At 36.7% G+C, this 16,355-nt stretch overlaps 1 protein-coding gene across 1 annotated transcript in view; it reads left to right on the top strand.

Moving 5' to 3' along the window:
• LOC118205830 (17-beta-hydroxysteroid dehydrogenase type 6-like) overlaps positions 1 to 16,355 on the top strand; it is a 75,487-nt gene that overhangs the window by 34,571 nt on the left and 24,561 nt on the right. The window contains exon 2 of the mRNA XM_085813263.1: positions 4,535 to 4,747. Coding sequence (XP_085669389.1) covers positions 4,535 to 4,747 — 213 coding nt within the window. The remainder of the gene's footprint in view (positions 1 to 4,534; positions 4,748 to 16,355) is intronic.

The raw sequence follows: 16,355 nt of genomic DNA, 5'->3' as shown, positions 1-16,355 counted from the left end.
AAGAGCAGAGCAGTTTTCTAAACAACAAACTAAGCAACTACTACAAACTGAGATGTTTTCCTCCTTTTATAAGATTTTAAAAATCACGCGCTAGAATTTTCCAGTACTTTCTCGAAATCAAAAAGAGATATTTATTTATTTAATGCACGCGCTCTTGTATTTTCAATTTTCCGGCTTAGCTTTCTTTTAATATTCGTTACGCGCTGCACTGCGCGAGAAATAAAACCATTTAATTTATAATTGAACTAACATTAGCTGTTTAAATACCAAATTCGTAACAATATTATTTATTTTCCTTCCATTGTGATAAGAATTCGGGAAGGGAGGCGATTTTGCTAAGTCATAATTTTCGCGGGGAGTTTTCGCCGTTTAGAATGTTCGAGAACAAATTTCTTTTATGCAATTGAGCTTTTGGACAGGATGTACGTGACGGAAAAGTCAGAGGTTGCCACTTCACCTTCGATAGAAGTCATCTTGTTTGGCTATCGGGGTGTCCGGTCGTTGGCTAAGTGAAGAAGGGCGCACATGTGTGATCACTCTAGTTCTGTCATTCGGGGGAAGAAACGCAAATTTAGTCCCAAATAGGGGAGCTTTAAATGAAGCCATTATGGGAGCCCGTGTTTGTGAAGGAGACGAAGAAAATTCGAGTTTGAATCACTTTCTGACTGGGACTTCGTGACTATACTTAGTCTTCGAGTTGTAGTTCGTCATCGAGCAGTGCTTCCTGCGGGGAGCGGCAATATGCTCCCCGGCCGCAAGTTTCGCTAAACGCGAGAATGAATTATGCAAATTCTTCTGAAAATGAAAGATCCTGTGTGATTCCTGTGTTCTCTGCTAATATGCTCTCTCAGCTTTTGTGGATTGAATTTCGATACCTGATTGAATTGTATACAGATTAGAAGCCACGCCATAGTTACGTAGCTGCTGGCAAATATTCTTACGGGAATGGACCAGGACTTTAATCTTATGGTTCACTCTTTCTTCGAATACTCCAATTTCCCCTGGAAGGTCTAGCTGATTTTCCTGGAGTGTGATGCAATTTATTGCCGTGCCGTTTCGAGTTCCTGTGGTGTGGATTGGCCAGGTGTTGTCTGGATGGTTTGAAAGAAAGGTTCTCCTCCACTTCAAGATGTCTAGTTAAAGATAAGTTTTTTTCCTGTGTTTTCATTTATTCCTATGAACTTTTAAGGGAATTCTAGATCTTTTCCTTGGGGACTTTATACTTCGTATTGAAGCTCCAGTTCAATTCTAAATCATACTTCATAGGATCATTTCTATAGTATGATTAGCGAGTTAATCACCGTACATATGCAACTCTTAAAAGCACAGGCTCATGTGTCGCCATCTGTCTTGCAGAATAATCGCTAATTCATTTCACCAACACCTTGTATGTTACAATATATCTTATTTTAATACTTAGTTCAGAACGCATTAAAATTAGGCCGACTTATTTCAGTCCAGGATCCCTTTACTTCTCATTATTGTATTGTATCTTGATAACTTTCTTTTTATTATATCAAATAAATGTAGTCAGGGTTTCAACCAAGTTTAAACTCTAAAATTTCCCCCCACCAATGCCTGTCGAGCAAGAAAATGCACTCTCTTTCCAGGACTCCCATTGGATCACATGACCAGTAGCTCCTCCCATCCAGCCATGAACCTGCCCTGTTACCTGTTTCTCACTCATTTGAGCGCCGGATGTCGAAGCAGTGACTGTTACGCTTATCTCTCTTGACGGACGTTCTGACTTTACGATTTGTATGTACGCAAGGCTCATGAATTGACTATCGTTCGGAATTGCTTATCTTTACCTATGCCATGATACAACAACCACTGAACTCTCTTGAGGAAAAATTTATTCTTCCTCTATTATACTCTCCAATATGTTATGCCAGGAAAGATATGCCTATCTACAACGAATTCTGCACAGGATGTGGCTGTCCCAGCCTAGGAGCCTGCTGAAGTGCCCAGCACCTGAGCCTTCAATTCTAAATGCCTGATAAATTCTCCCCTTGCCCTTTTCTTTACAGATTCAAATGGAAATCTTATTAAGTTAATTATGGTATAAAAATATTGTTTTTGGGAAATTATACTTAGTATAGATGTTGAATTTCAGAAATGTACCTGAAGAAAGTAATGTGTTTTTGATTATCCTAGAAATTACTGCAGTAGTTCTGGTTAAATTAAATGGATCATAAAGTGAATTCTGAGACTAATTTCATTAAGTTAATTGAAAAAAAAATTAAATTTTTAAATCCTTAATTTGAATGTGTAAATGATATAAATTGATTAGATCACATGTGTAACTGAAATAAGGAATTGAGTATTGATTACCTAGGATGCGAAATTTAATTAAAAATTTTGAGGAATCTGAATAACCTTGTATTTTAATCTGGAAACCTATTTTTACTGTTTTCCTTATATCTATTTATGTGTTACCTTACATATATTGTATTTTCCTCTTGTTATCCGATCCTCTCACGGCACGGTCCCGGATGCATAACACAATGCATCCCGGATGCATTTCTAATTTTACTGGTACGATCACTAAAAATGTTGAAATTAACTAACCATAAGAGTTTATTTTCAGTTTGGTATTTAGTTAGTTACGGTTTCACCGTCTGTTTCTGTATTGGTGTTTACCTTAAGATACCGATATGGAAACAGAACACTTGTTTTAAAACCTGAAAGACTTTTGTCTGCCCTTTCTGACCTATTACTGGATGAGTAGCTCAGTTAATATATTGCAAAATTTTAGCAAGCTAATGTTGACAAGAAGATTTTAATTCGTATTGTATTATTCTAAAAGAGAAAATAAAAATTTTGTTTTGTATTTTGAGCCCACAGTCAATTAAGCAAAAGTAATAACTCGCAGGCACGTTGAGGTAATTTCTGATAGAGAGCAGAGTTGTTGACAGTTGAGAGCAGAATCTGGACACCGTGCAGCTTACTTAGACTATTCGAGTGTAGTCCAGGGTCTGCAACTATCCGGGGTAACACCTCATGGACCCTATAAGGGCATACATTGATCCTGTATACATGCTTACATAGTTATATAGTTCATAATATATGTTTACATAGTTACATAATAACACAGAGCAGAGTATAGAGAGTAGTAGAGAGAGATAGAGAGCATAGCAGAAGTATTTAATTAGGCAGTTTGACAACTTTAGTCGCTTATAACCTTTACTAAGCATAATTTTTAAGATCAGAATGATTTAGGCGGAGTAAAGAGGACTTTCCATAAACGGATTAATGAATTAAAAAAAATCTGACTGTACACCACATGACTTCCTTGTACGGACGCATTTTTTCCTGCATTTCATTTAAATTTATTTCCCCGAAGAGCATTAGAGATGTATTTCTCATTCAATTAATTCAATTCTCACTTCGCAATAAGGCAAAAAGACGTAAAAACCTCAAAATATCTTTATAAATATTTAAAAATATAGATAAATTAAAAATATAAATACAATTAAAACAATTTAAAGAACAATTTTACAACAAAATTTAGAGTTTCTAAGCAAAAACAAGCAATTCGGCCAGCGGTCAAGAAAGCAGATTTTTCGGCGCACAAAACTGAAAATTTACTTTTAGCCCCACTCGGCAAAAAGACACTGAAGGCGCAGAAACTGACTTAATTTGTTGTGGACGCTAATCTGAGTCAATATATGGGATAATTTAATAATTTAAATGATAATTCTAGAATGGATTAAGCATGATTTAATTCGCAATAATAAAAGAAGACATTTTCTTTGTTATTGCGAAGCTTAGTTTCTCTAGACTGGCAACAAATCTGGTATTTTCTAAGTTTCAAATGTAAACAAATATGGCTGCTGTGGAAAAAAAAAAAAAAAAAAAAAAGCTTAGCCGCACTGATACACTTTTAAATTGTTGATAATTGTACATTGCATTCAGGTTAACTAAATACATAAAAACATAAAAACCTTAACCGGAAGATACGAACAACATAATTCAATCATTTTTAAAACAAAAAATGCACAATTTACCAACATATAGAATAAAAAAACTGAGCTCATGGAGCCGAGTAACAGAGTAAACATATATATATATATATATATATATACTTTTGCTGTGGCCGATTGCCACCGAAGAAGGAAGTGCACAAGTACGTGATATAGCAGTCTTACATACGAAGTTTCAACGTTCGAATGCTACTCGTTTTTGAGTTATGCAAGATACATACATACATACGTAAACACGTGCATATGTAGGTAAGTACATACTATACGAGAAAATATCTTCTGAATCGATTTTAAATCAGTTTTATAATTCGTTTGGGGAAAAAGGAGTCCTTTATTTTGTCTTTACGTACAGATGTCACGCAAAATCATCGTTAAATTGCATTAGATAGCGGTCAAAATGATTATTTTCGTTGAAATAGGATATCGAGAATTTTTCGTGATTAAAATGCTTCCTTTACTTCGTACAAGGAAGTAATAATTGCATCATTTCCTTCACATATAATTTAAAATGCTTTTTTTTTTTTTTTTTTTTTTTTTTCCTTTTGCAGGTTGCGATAGCGGTTTTGGAAACCTTCTTGCAAAGAGATTGGACAGTAAAGGATTCTATGTCTTTGCCAGCTGCCTTTTTCCGAATGGACCAGGAGCCGAGGACTTGAAGAAGAGTTGCTCCAAGCGCCTTCAGGTATTGGAGCTCGATGTGACAAAAGACGAAAGCGTTAAAAATGCCGTAAATTTCATTACTGAAAGCATTGGATCATCTGGTAAAGTGAAAGCACTTTTTCGAAGTATTAATTAACTTAATAATCATAAATTAAGTTATAATAATCATAAATTTGTAACTCAGAGATATGCATTGGGTGAAAAAAACTATTATGTATTGTAATACATTAGAGAAGTTTTCAAAATTCTATAATTTTAGTTTATTTAATCCATTTTGGTTTATTTGAGTAAATCACGCAAATTTTTTTTAATTAACATTAATATCAATCACATAAATTTAGATTAAATTAGTTTAAAATATTAAATAATAAGGTAATTACTATTATTTAATGATAAGGAATTATCATAAGCAAAATGATAGAAAGAATTTCTTAACGTGAGAAGTTAAAAGCATAGGGATGTAATAGGATAATGCTGATTAAATATTGCTTTTCCTTGGAAAATAATTACTTAACTTCGCAGAAGGGAGATTGCTTAAAAAAGCGGACTGTCTGTACCAAATATGTAGTATAACAGTTTTTGTTGTATATTAAAGAATAATAATGTGGCCAATGATGTCACATGCATTTTATGCTAATTAACCAGTTTTATAATTAAAATTTTTACTGTAATTTCTTCTTTCTGTAGTCCTCACCGGAATGAAAATTACTTGTTTGAGCATTTATGTCAAGGATTTTGAACGTTTTAGGATTAGAGATTTTGGTAGCCTTGCCTACAAGTTACGTTCTATCGGCAATTCTGCCAGATTATTCCGGCGTTAGCTATTTTGCTAGCCGAAGTTCAAAACGTGCCGTTAAAATACCGGCTTAAGCCATATTTATGAAACCATTACGTACAGTTTGAATTTCAACTTAAGTTATTCGAAATACCCGCAATGATTATCACAAGCGCTTCATATTCATAATGGCTATCACGCAATGGGTGTCACAAGGGAGATATTCATGTAGGCCCCTCAAGCCCTACTAAATACTGATCGTTATAAATATTGGCCACTTGGTGGCAGAAGTACGCCACGAAAAGTCATCTAGGAGTGTGTGGAATGATACAAGAATAAGCCAGTTGTTGCAACCCAGATTACGGGAGATCTTCCCTCAGGAGCAGATTTATGTGGACCCTTTGAAATTAAATACAAAGGGCAGAGAAAGGGTACCTTTCCAAAAAAAAAAAAAAAAAAAAAAAAAAAAAAAAAAAAACTATATGTAGCTATATTTTTATGTATAGCGCCTAAAGCTATTCATACGGAATACAAGCTTTAATTACTGCCTTAAAGAGATTTTTTGCACGACGCGGCAAGAATTCAATAATTTTTAGCGATAACGCAACAAACTTCACTGAAGCTCCTGCAGAGTTAAAACGTTTGCATAAATTAATGTTAAACAGTGAGGACATTTGGAGCCTGTTCGCCTCAGAAGGTATCAGGTGGAAAGTTTTGCCTCCTAGGGCACCCAGTTTCGGCTGCCTTTGGGAGGCGAGTGAAAAGGCCTTCAAGTACCATCTAAAGAGAGTGATAGGCTCCGCTAAGTTAACTTTAGAAGAATTTCTTACAGTAACAGTTCAAATCGAGGGCATTCTTAATTCGCTAAGAATCTCACCCTTATCTACTGCTACAGATGATTTTCAAACGTTAACACCTGACACTTTCTGATAGGGAAACCGATAAATGTCATCCCAGAACCAAATTTAATTGACAAAAGAGATAAACTTCTAAGTAGGTGGCAGAAGAATCAAAAATTAGTTCAAACCATTTGGAAACACCGTATACGGAATGAATGTACAGTTTTTCAAGCAGAACTTCTGTGCATTTATCTTGCCGTCAAATAGATCCAGGATCATGGGACAACATCCTCAAAGTATCTTATTTGTTCTGATTCTCTTTCTTCTCTTCAACTTTTGAACAGTATTACTAGCTGCAATAAATTAGTTATCGAAACCCTAGTAACTGTTAGTTCACTTAGAATTAGAGGTATTGATATCTGCTTTGCTTATGTGCGTGCTCATCATGGTTTCTACGGAAATGAAAGAGCTGATTTCTTAGCTAAAGATGCCTTAAATTTACCCATTGATATCAACATTAGCATTCCAAAGAGTTATTGGAAGTCCTTTCATTATAAAAAGCTTTTAGCTATGTGGAATGAGGAATACATTTCATCTTGTAATGCTGAAGTCACCAAAAAGTTCCTTCCTTCTATTTACCATAGACTGAATTCCGAGTCTTTCCTCTCGTTGAATTTTAAAGTGTCTCAGTTTTTATCTGGTCATTGCAAGTTATCTGTTTCGTTTTAATCTACGATCAAACAATTTATGTGAATGTTCAAAAAGAGTTCTTCAAGATGTGGAACATTTGATTTTCTCGTGCCCTACATTTGATGGCCTTATATTATGCTTACCGAACGATTTGAAAATGTTCGGAGTGACTTGGCCAGTGAACTTATCTGTTTTCGTGAAGTCCAAACTGCTGTTCTCTGCTTTTGTTCGCTTTATTTATGCATGTAATTTTTAATGTTTATTTATACATGTAACCTTTAATGTTCTAGTTAACTTACTTCTGTAAGCCCCGTGTTGTACATATGTGGTGCACGGAGAGTCTGTATGTTCTCAAAATGAAAAAAAAAAAAAAAAAAAAAAAATTTGGAAATGCTGGCGAAACACTTTGTAGAGTTGCGCGCCTCCAACCTGCACGCAACCAAGAGGTGACTGTTGAAACTGGAAAATAGACAGAGTCTTGCTAAGGGTTTAAGTCCCTTTTTATTCAACTTAAGAAATTACAATTGCGTGCTCTTGACGCACACAAACTACACCGACCCGGCGGTAAAATAAAAATAAGAACCTGAAAAGAAATAATAACAAGACCCTAACCACGAGGCTCTCTAAAAGTAACTAACCTCACCGCGTTTTACAATACCGCTGCTAATTCAGCAAACTTTGAAAATCATGTTGAACGATTAACAATTTTCCGAGGCAAGCACACAGGCCGAAACGCGGGGTTCTTCAATTTCTGGCTAACTACCTCCGCGCTCGTGAAGTAAGAACAGCACACCTCGAACTCGTTTCCTTTCTATTTAACTGACAATACTTCCGCTGATAATTTGAATCCTTGCGCGTTCTACTAAAATTTACATACTCTGGCATTGGCAGTTCCAGGGCAAAGTAAGGCTTGACAGGAAAGATAGTTTAAACTTAAAATAAATGTTAGTTAAAATAAATATAAACCCTACATTTGCCGCTGCCAGAATTTGGAAAACTTCGAAGCAGGTCCTACAAACGACCTGTTGTAAAGTTTCTATAATTCTGAACTAACTCTCAAGAGCCTCGTTTACACAAAAAAAAAAATCTTATGTAACAAAATGTATCCTAAATTTCTGTCGATACTTATATAAATCTCTCTTCTTACAGCAACTTTTCCTGGACTTCATCAATCAATCTTGTTCTTTTCCTTCCAGCATCTGGAAGGAATAAGTATCAGTATCTTTCTAAATACATTATAATTTACACTTTCTTGACACTGAATAAACTTTTGTTTTTAAACGATTCGTTTTCCTTAGTTATTGCTTAATTCACATTCATTCAATTTTTCAAGCATTAATTTAACTTTACCCTGGCTCTCCACCATGTGTGGTGTCAAACGGGAATATTCGTGTTTTAGTCTTACAACACTTCCCCTAACCACCATGATTTTTTAGAATTCAACGACCAAATAGACACACCTTACTCGACATTCTACAACTCGATAAGCTACTTTAACATTCTTAATAATTCAAGTGTAGGTGGAGAACCCTACAAAACACATTCATTCTAACTTCCCCCTCATTCATCTTCAGACATGCAGGCTTTCGCTCTAAAGCATGATTTTATCTACAGTTTAATACTTAAATTCGAATTCATTGCTTTTAAGCATTTACTTTTAGAATCTAAAATTTTATGCTTCTAGACTAAATTCTACTTTTACATAACTTTCAAGTATTTACGTACATTTACAAAATTTTAATACATATGATTTTTACAATTTACCATAAAATGAATAAGAGAAAATAAATTTTTACTTTACTCATTCTTCGCCAAGCTGGCGGCACTGAAACTAAAATTCTTATTAATACAAGAATACGAAGTTATTTTTATCTTCGGCCAAATTTTGGCTTTAACATAACAGAATTAGTCTTTCGACCAACAGAAAATGCTTGTTCTTAGACTTGTACTTAAAGAAAACAATACTTTTGCCTTAGCTAAATAAAGTAAAACAAAACTAAGTCTTAACCGAGACACATTGACTTTCGTCAAAACATAGAACTTCGTATTTACGCATAACATTTTGGAACAAAAGAAAAAATTTTATAGAAGATTTTAACTTATCTTTGAGTTTTCGATGATTGAAACTCCGTCATTCTTTTCTGGCAAAATTGTTCCCACGTTATAGGTTTCATGGACGTCAATCTTCTCCTTACTGACCTCCGAGTGTCGTCCACATTAGTTTTTCTCTTGCGTCCTCTGCATGCTGGCCTCTTGGCGGAGTAATCGTCGGGTTGCTGTCTTCTTCGTTTTTCTCTTGGACGGCTGGTCTTGACGTCCTCCGGTCTGGAGTCCTTCTTGAATTTCTTCTGTTGTTCCTGGTATTTTCTTTCCTCCTGCTGTCTTTTTATTTTCGGGAACGGCGGTCTTGTTTGCACCTGACTCTCTGGCCCTGGGAGCGTTCTCCTTGATGTATAATTTCTACTGCGATACGTTGTAAGTGGTGTTTTCCTCTTTACCAAGGTTTCTTTACGCGGCGGCCTTGCTTTCTTGTTTTTCTTAAATGCTGAAGTTTGAAAGTTTTCGTTTCTTCTTTTCGGTACCGTCGCATGGGTTGTGGAAGGGCTAGGTTTCTCTTCAGTTCTCTGCTTCTTGGGTGGTGGAACGGGTGACGTTATTTCTGGACCTTCTACTTCTTTTAGACTTGAGTCCTGCAAGAAACTTTTAAGGATTTCAAAATCATTTTGATTATAGTATTTTTTCACCTTTTCGGGACTTGCTTTACAGATTTCCCCTCTCTCGTTCTTAAGGTACAATACGACTCCTTTGATTTCCTGAATTACAAAGTGCCTTCAAATTTTGGAGCTAAATTTGCAGTAAAATTGTCTGGGACACTTGATAAAGAAAATTTCCGCTTCAATACTTTATCCCCAACTTTAAATCTTCTTCACGGCGTTTTCTATCGTAATACACTTTTTGCTTATTTCTTGCCGTATCCGAGCTTTTAAGCGCCTGATCAATAAGTTTTTGCACATCTTTCTGTTTAAACTCTTGCTCTCTTTGTTGCACAAAGAATAATTTATCTAAAGGCGTAATTAACTTTCGGCCTAAAAATAATTCTGCTGGGGTTTTTCCCGTAGTATCGTGATTTGCCGTTCTTAAAGCATAAGCTAATTCATTTATGTAACCGTCCCAGCGCTGGTGATGTGTGCTAACGTAACTGCGAATTATTTTTACGATGTTTTATTCACTCTTTCTGCTATGTTTGCCTGTTGTCTATACGGAACCATTTTGATATGGCGTATGCCAAGTCCAGTGCATATGTTTTCAAATATTTGACTAACGAATTGTTTTCCGTTATCGCTAATGACTTTTATCGGTGCACCGTATTTTAAAATGTATCTGTGTAAGAATGCATCTGCGACTGTTTTGGTAGACGCGCGTTTAAGTGGAACAATTTCTGTCCATTTTGAAAAATGATCTACTATTAGTAAAAGAAAACGATTTTTATTTAACTCGCTCTGGGCGAAGGGACCAAGAAGATCTATGCCTAAAATTTCATTCGGAAATGTAGCGCGAATGCTATTTAAGTACCCGGCCGGGCTGTAATTAATATCATTTATTAACTGACATTGATTGCAGGACCTGACATACGCAGTTACTATTTTGTATAATTGCGGGAAATATACCGCCTCGCGTACCCTTTTTAAAGTCTTTCTGACCCTTAAATGACCTGCTGTTTTCGCATCGTGTAATTCCTTCATAATGCTTAATCGAAGCGAGGCTGGGATGACTGGTTTGTACTCGAGATTTTCGTTTGTTGTTTTCGTATAAAATAATAAATTATCTATTATTTCATAGTTTTCTGCGGCCCACCAGCGGCCGAGCGGTAAAGATGCTGAACACTGGTAGTTCGGTCTGAGGTTCGAATCCCGCGAACGGGCTGGCTGCATGGGCGTTTTCGTGGTTTTCCCCATGTGTAACGTGTATACGAGCCAGTTTCCCTTAGAAAGTCCTCCACGAAAGGCGTCCCTCCCTTTAGGCAGATAGCCCTCGTGTGCTTTGCCATAATTAAATACACCAACACACCATAGTTTTCTGCTCTACTTCTTATTGAATGGATATCTGTATGTTCAAAGCTTTCGGGGTCTTTCAAATACGCATAGATACTTTCAAACTCAGGATCAGCTTTCAATTCGGCAATAATTGTTTCTCTAGAATCTAAAATTTTTGAAGTCAACACAGCGCATTTGAGTTCGTTGCCTTCATCGTCCAGTTTTATACGAGATAGTGAGTCAGCAACATTGTTTTCCTTACCCGGTTTATATTTAATTACTAGGTTATACTCTTGAAGTTTTAAAGGCCATGTTACTAACCTGGGCGGTAGATTTTTCCCCAAGTAAAGTCTACCAACAGCCGCATGATCCGAAAAGACTGTTACTGGCGCTTTGCCGAAATAAACTCGAAATTTGTGTACACCCATTAATACGGCTAATGTTTCTCTCTGTGTAGCTGTATAATTCCTTTGTGTCTGATTCAACGTTTTACTAAAAAATGCCAGAGGATGGCTATTTTGCATAAGAACCGCACCCACCTCATAGTCCGACGCATCTGCTGCAATTTCCAGGTTTTCGTCCCCCTGCGGGAATTTCAAAACAGGGCCATTGATGAGCGCTTCTTTTAATCTTTCAAATGCTGTATTTGCTTCCGCTGTCCACGTAAATTTACTTCTCTTTCTTTTAATTACTTAGAGTGGTTCAACAATATTAGCGAAATCTTTTATGAAAGACCGATAGTAAGAACATAACCCAAGGAAAGAAGAAAGTTTCTTGGCGGTGGAAAGTTCTTGTTGGGCGGTGGAAAATTCTTGATTGCTTTTATTTTTCAATCTTGCTTTTCTATACCCTTTTGCGAAATTTTATACCCCAGATATTTAAGTTCTTTAGTTGCGAACTTGCATTTTGAGGCGTTAGTTGTAAGACCGGCCTCTTTTAATAATTTAAACACTTCTTCTAGATCTTTAATGTTTTGTTCCAACGTACTACTTGTTATAATTATATCATCTAGATAGATTAAAGTCGATTTTCCTAGGACAGGCTTTAGAATAATGTCCATAGCTCTCTGGAATGTTGACGGGGCCCCACACAACGCAAAGGGCATGCGTAAAAATGCATAAGTGCCCGATTTTGTTGTAAACGCTGTTTTATGTATGTCTTCGGATCTCATAGCTATTTGATAGTAGCCAGACGTTAAGTCCAAAGTAGACATGTATCTTGTAGATTTAATCTTTCTAATAATTTCCTCTATAACCGGGAAAGGGTAAACAGGGAATTTAATAATACTATTATTTTTCTGTAATCGCTAGCGAACCTCCAAGCCCTTTTGTCCGAAGGAGGAAACTCGCTCTTTTTCCTACATAGTACAACTGGACTCGCGTACTCACTATTTATGGGCGTTATTATTTTATTCTTTAACATCTCCTGAATATGTTCTTCGATGATTACGTCTTTTTGTTTGTCATAACGATATGGTTTAGTCCTACAAGGTTTTTCGGCAGTTAACTGTATCTGATGCGTAACTATTTGACAACTACCAGGCTTTTCTGAAAACAAGTTAGAAAAATTACTCACCACTTGCTGGATGGCTTGACTTTCATGGTCATTCAGATGGCTAAGGTCCACTTGCGGTTGTTCCACAGGTTCCACCACCCTCTGGTCCATCTCCAGCACAACGGAACTGTCTTGAAAATTCAATTTGGCCCTCGCGGCCCTTAAAAACTCCATACCTAAAATAAGAGGATTTTGCAGATTCTTCACTACAAAAATTAATACTTTGAGGCTTTCCTCTTTTACCTGTATGTTTAATGATAATTACCCGATGCAGTGACAGGTTTTTCCTTGCGCCGCTATAATTTCCGTATTTTTGGTTTTAAATAATCGTACCCTATAAAAATTCTTTTTGAAGAATGTTTCGCTCATAATATTTCCTTCTGCTCCTGTATCGATGAGGGCTTCTACTGGTACATCGCCAACCAGGACTTGATTAATTGGTAGATGTGAGTTTTTTACGATGACCGTATTTAAATGTCTTTTTGAGGGTTTTTTTAAAACTTCCGGGGTCTGGACTCTCGCTTTCACAGGCCCCTCTACTCGTTTAAAGCTTTCCTTTCAAGTTCTGCCTTCTGGTACGCGGATGTTTGTTTTCGAATTTTCTTTTTGGGCCTTGACCTTCGAGGTTCGATGAGTTAGCTTGAAAGCTCTTTCCCCCATAAGAGCGGTTTGCATTTCTGGTTAGCTCATTTGAAGATTTCCTTCGGGTACTTTGAGAATACGATGCCCCTCTAGCTTTTTCCGCTATTCTGCGATTTTGAAACTTCACCGCCAATTCGAAGAGCTCCTGCAATGTGCTTGGGTTTCTAATTTCGAAGTAGTCTTGAACAGAAGGTAACAATCTTGGTAAGATTATTTCAATAATCTCCGCGTCGGGTTTCTTCCCATACAGCAAATCCGTCAGCTTAATTTTTCGTAGAATAAAGTCCGTCAACTCTTCTATATCCCGTTGATAGAGACTGTATAGTTTGGCTTCCAGCATTGCTCGATCTTTCACTATGGGGAAGGCCTTTACTAACGATTTTTTGAAATTTTCAAATGTATATGTCTGGCTTCCAAATTCCCCTAATAAAAATTTGCCTATATTCTTCCACTATAGCGCGGCCTGTCCTCTTAGTGCAGATGTGGCGATGGCAACTTTTTGTCTTTCAGGCACAGGGTAGAGCTGAAAGTGATTTTCTAGGCCTTCTAGAAATATCGCCACCGAATTTTTTCCGTCGAAATTGACGTTTGGCTTGATTGACGCTCTCAACGTCTGGGCCAGGTATCCAAATCCTTCCAATTGGCTTGCCATTTCTTGGTGTTGTCCCGCGGCTTCCATTCGATTTTCGGCCATTTCAGTTCGATACGTTTTCGGGCGCCAATGTAGAGTTGCGCGCCTCCAACCTGCACGCAACCAAGAGGTGACTGTTGAAACTGGAAAATAGACAGAGTCTTGCTAAGGGTTTAAGTCCCTTTTTATTCAACTTAAGAAATTACAATTGCGTGCTCTTGACGCTCACAAACTACGCCGACCCGGCGGTAAAATAAAAATAAGAACCTGAAAAGAAATAATAACAAGACTCTAACTACGAGGCTCTCTAAAAGTAACTAACCTCACCGCGTTTTACAATACCGCTGCTAATTCAGCAAACTTTGAAAATCATGTTGAACGATTAACAATTCTCCGAGGCAAGCACACAGGCCGAAACGCGGGGTTCTTCAATTTCTGGCTAACTACCTCCGCGCTCGTGAAGTAAGAACAGCACACCTCGAACTCGTTTCCTTTCTATTTAACTCAGAATACTTCCGCTGATAATTTGAATCCTTGCGCGTTCTACTAAAATTTACATACTCTGGCATTGGCAGTTCCAGGGGAAAGTAAGGCTTGACAGGAAAGATAGTTTAAACTTAAAATAAATGTTAGTTAAAATAAATATAAACCCTACAACTTATCAAAGCCATCTGCAAGAGCGCTCTAAAATGGGTATTTAAAAGTCAACTATAACTCCTGGCACGCTAATAGTTCTAAAGAACTCTCAACTTCCCATCTGCAATTGGTCTTTATCTCGAATTATTAAGGTGATCCCAGGCCCTGACGGAAATGTCAGAGCTGTAGACGCACGCACTCCAAAGGGTGTTTTCCGAAGACCAATTTCAAAAAATTGTATTTTGCCCATTATGGAAAACTATATTTCTACTGTTGGATAATTTATTTTGTTCTCATTGAATTTTAATTGGTACATTTAATGTAAGTTGTGCCATTGTAAGTTTGTATTCGTACTTTGTTTCTTTAATTTTGAAATAATGTAATATTTCAACGTCGGGAGGAATGTTCCGTACTTGTAACCTTATTTTTCGGCCGACGGAGCATTTTCCCATCGCATTTTTGTTATTGTGAATTTATTATATTAATCTGTTAGATCTGGCAACATGAAAATAATGTCTTAGTTTATGATAATTGGCAACTGATATATTCCACTACTCGAAGAATGCTTCTTTGCAAAATGTACTTGCTGTAATAATTGTTTCTATTCTTCTTAAGAATAAATAATTAAACGCTATCGTTAATAAACGCATCTTATTTCTGATTACGTTGTAATGTTGCGCGGCCCCAACCTGCACGCAACAATAGTGGTGATTGCTATGAACTGGAAAGTACACAAAGTCTTGAGTAGGGTTTAAATCTTTTTTTATTCAACTTTAGAAATTACAGATGCGTGCTCTTGACGCTCACAAACTACGCCGATCCGGCGGTAAAATAAAAATAAGAAACTAAAAATGAATAATAACAAGTTACTACCTACGAGGCTCTCTAAACGTAACTAACCTAACCGCGTTCTAAGATACCGCTGATATTTCAGCAAACTTCTGAATATTAAGTTGAAAGATTCAACAATCTGCCGAGGCAAGCACACAGGCCGAAACGCGTGGTTCTTCAATTTCTACGTAGCCACCTCCACGCTCGCAAAGCAAGAAAGCACACTTTCGAACTCGTTTCCGTTCTATTTAACTCAAATTACTTCCGCTGACAATTTGAATACTTTGCGCGTTCTACTAAAATTTACATACTCTGGCATTGGCAATTCCAGGAGAAAATAAAGCTTGACAGGAAAGATAGTTTAAATTTAAAATAAATGTTAGTTAAAATAAATATAAACCCTACATTTGCCGCTGCCAGAATTTGGTAAACTTGGAAGCAAGTCCTAGAAACGACCTGTTGAAAAGTTTCCACAATTCTGAACTAAAATTTAAGAGCCTCGTTTGTAAGGATCTTAAGTTTTACTAACGTTTATTTTATTTTAAATCTTTACTATCACTTCTTATTTTCTACTTCCGGCCAGAATTATAAGCGTGAAGGTTTTTATGCAAAGTTTGTCTGGCGAACGCCAAGTATTTAAGTGTGGCCTTTTTGCCAAGCGAAAGAGAGGAAGCAGTAAGTCAACGCAGGCCGCTTACCTTAGAAGTTACGCAGTTGCTGTTCGCCTTCCAGGCCAGAGGTTTTAATCCTCTTGATAAATTAAACGTATTGTAGTGTTCACAGTCTCTGTGCTACATACGCTTCCTGTTATTATAAGGCCAATCTTCCACGTTTATTAGTTTAAAGTTAAATTAGAGTTTAGTTTTATTTTTATACTTTTACGTTAGACCCCAAGTACCGGGTCAGTGTATTCCGAAGTACGGAAGTCATTGTAAATAGAGAAAAATAAAGGGTTTAGTATACCCTTCTTGTGTATCCTGTTTACTTCCAACAGTTTTGAACATAGCTTTAGTAAGCTCTCTGTTCCGAGTCAGGTCCTTGCATGTTCCCGAAGAAGGTTAGAAGGAACATTGAACC

Source organism: Stegodyphus dumicola, chromosome 3 (genome assembly GCF_044657685.1).
Source record: "Stegodyphus dumicola isolate Sdum_Otavi_A_Nest chromosome 3, ASM4465768v1".
NCBI classification, from domain to species: Eukaryota; Metazoa; Arthropoda; class Arachnida; order Araneae; family Eresidae; genus Stegodyphus; species Stegodyphus dumicola.
The sequence above is the reverse complement of the archived record's forward strand: the minus strand, read 5'-3'. Positions and strand labels throughout refer to the sequence as shown.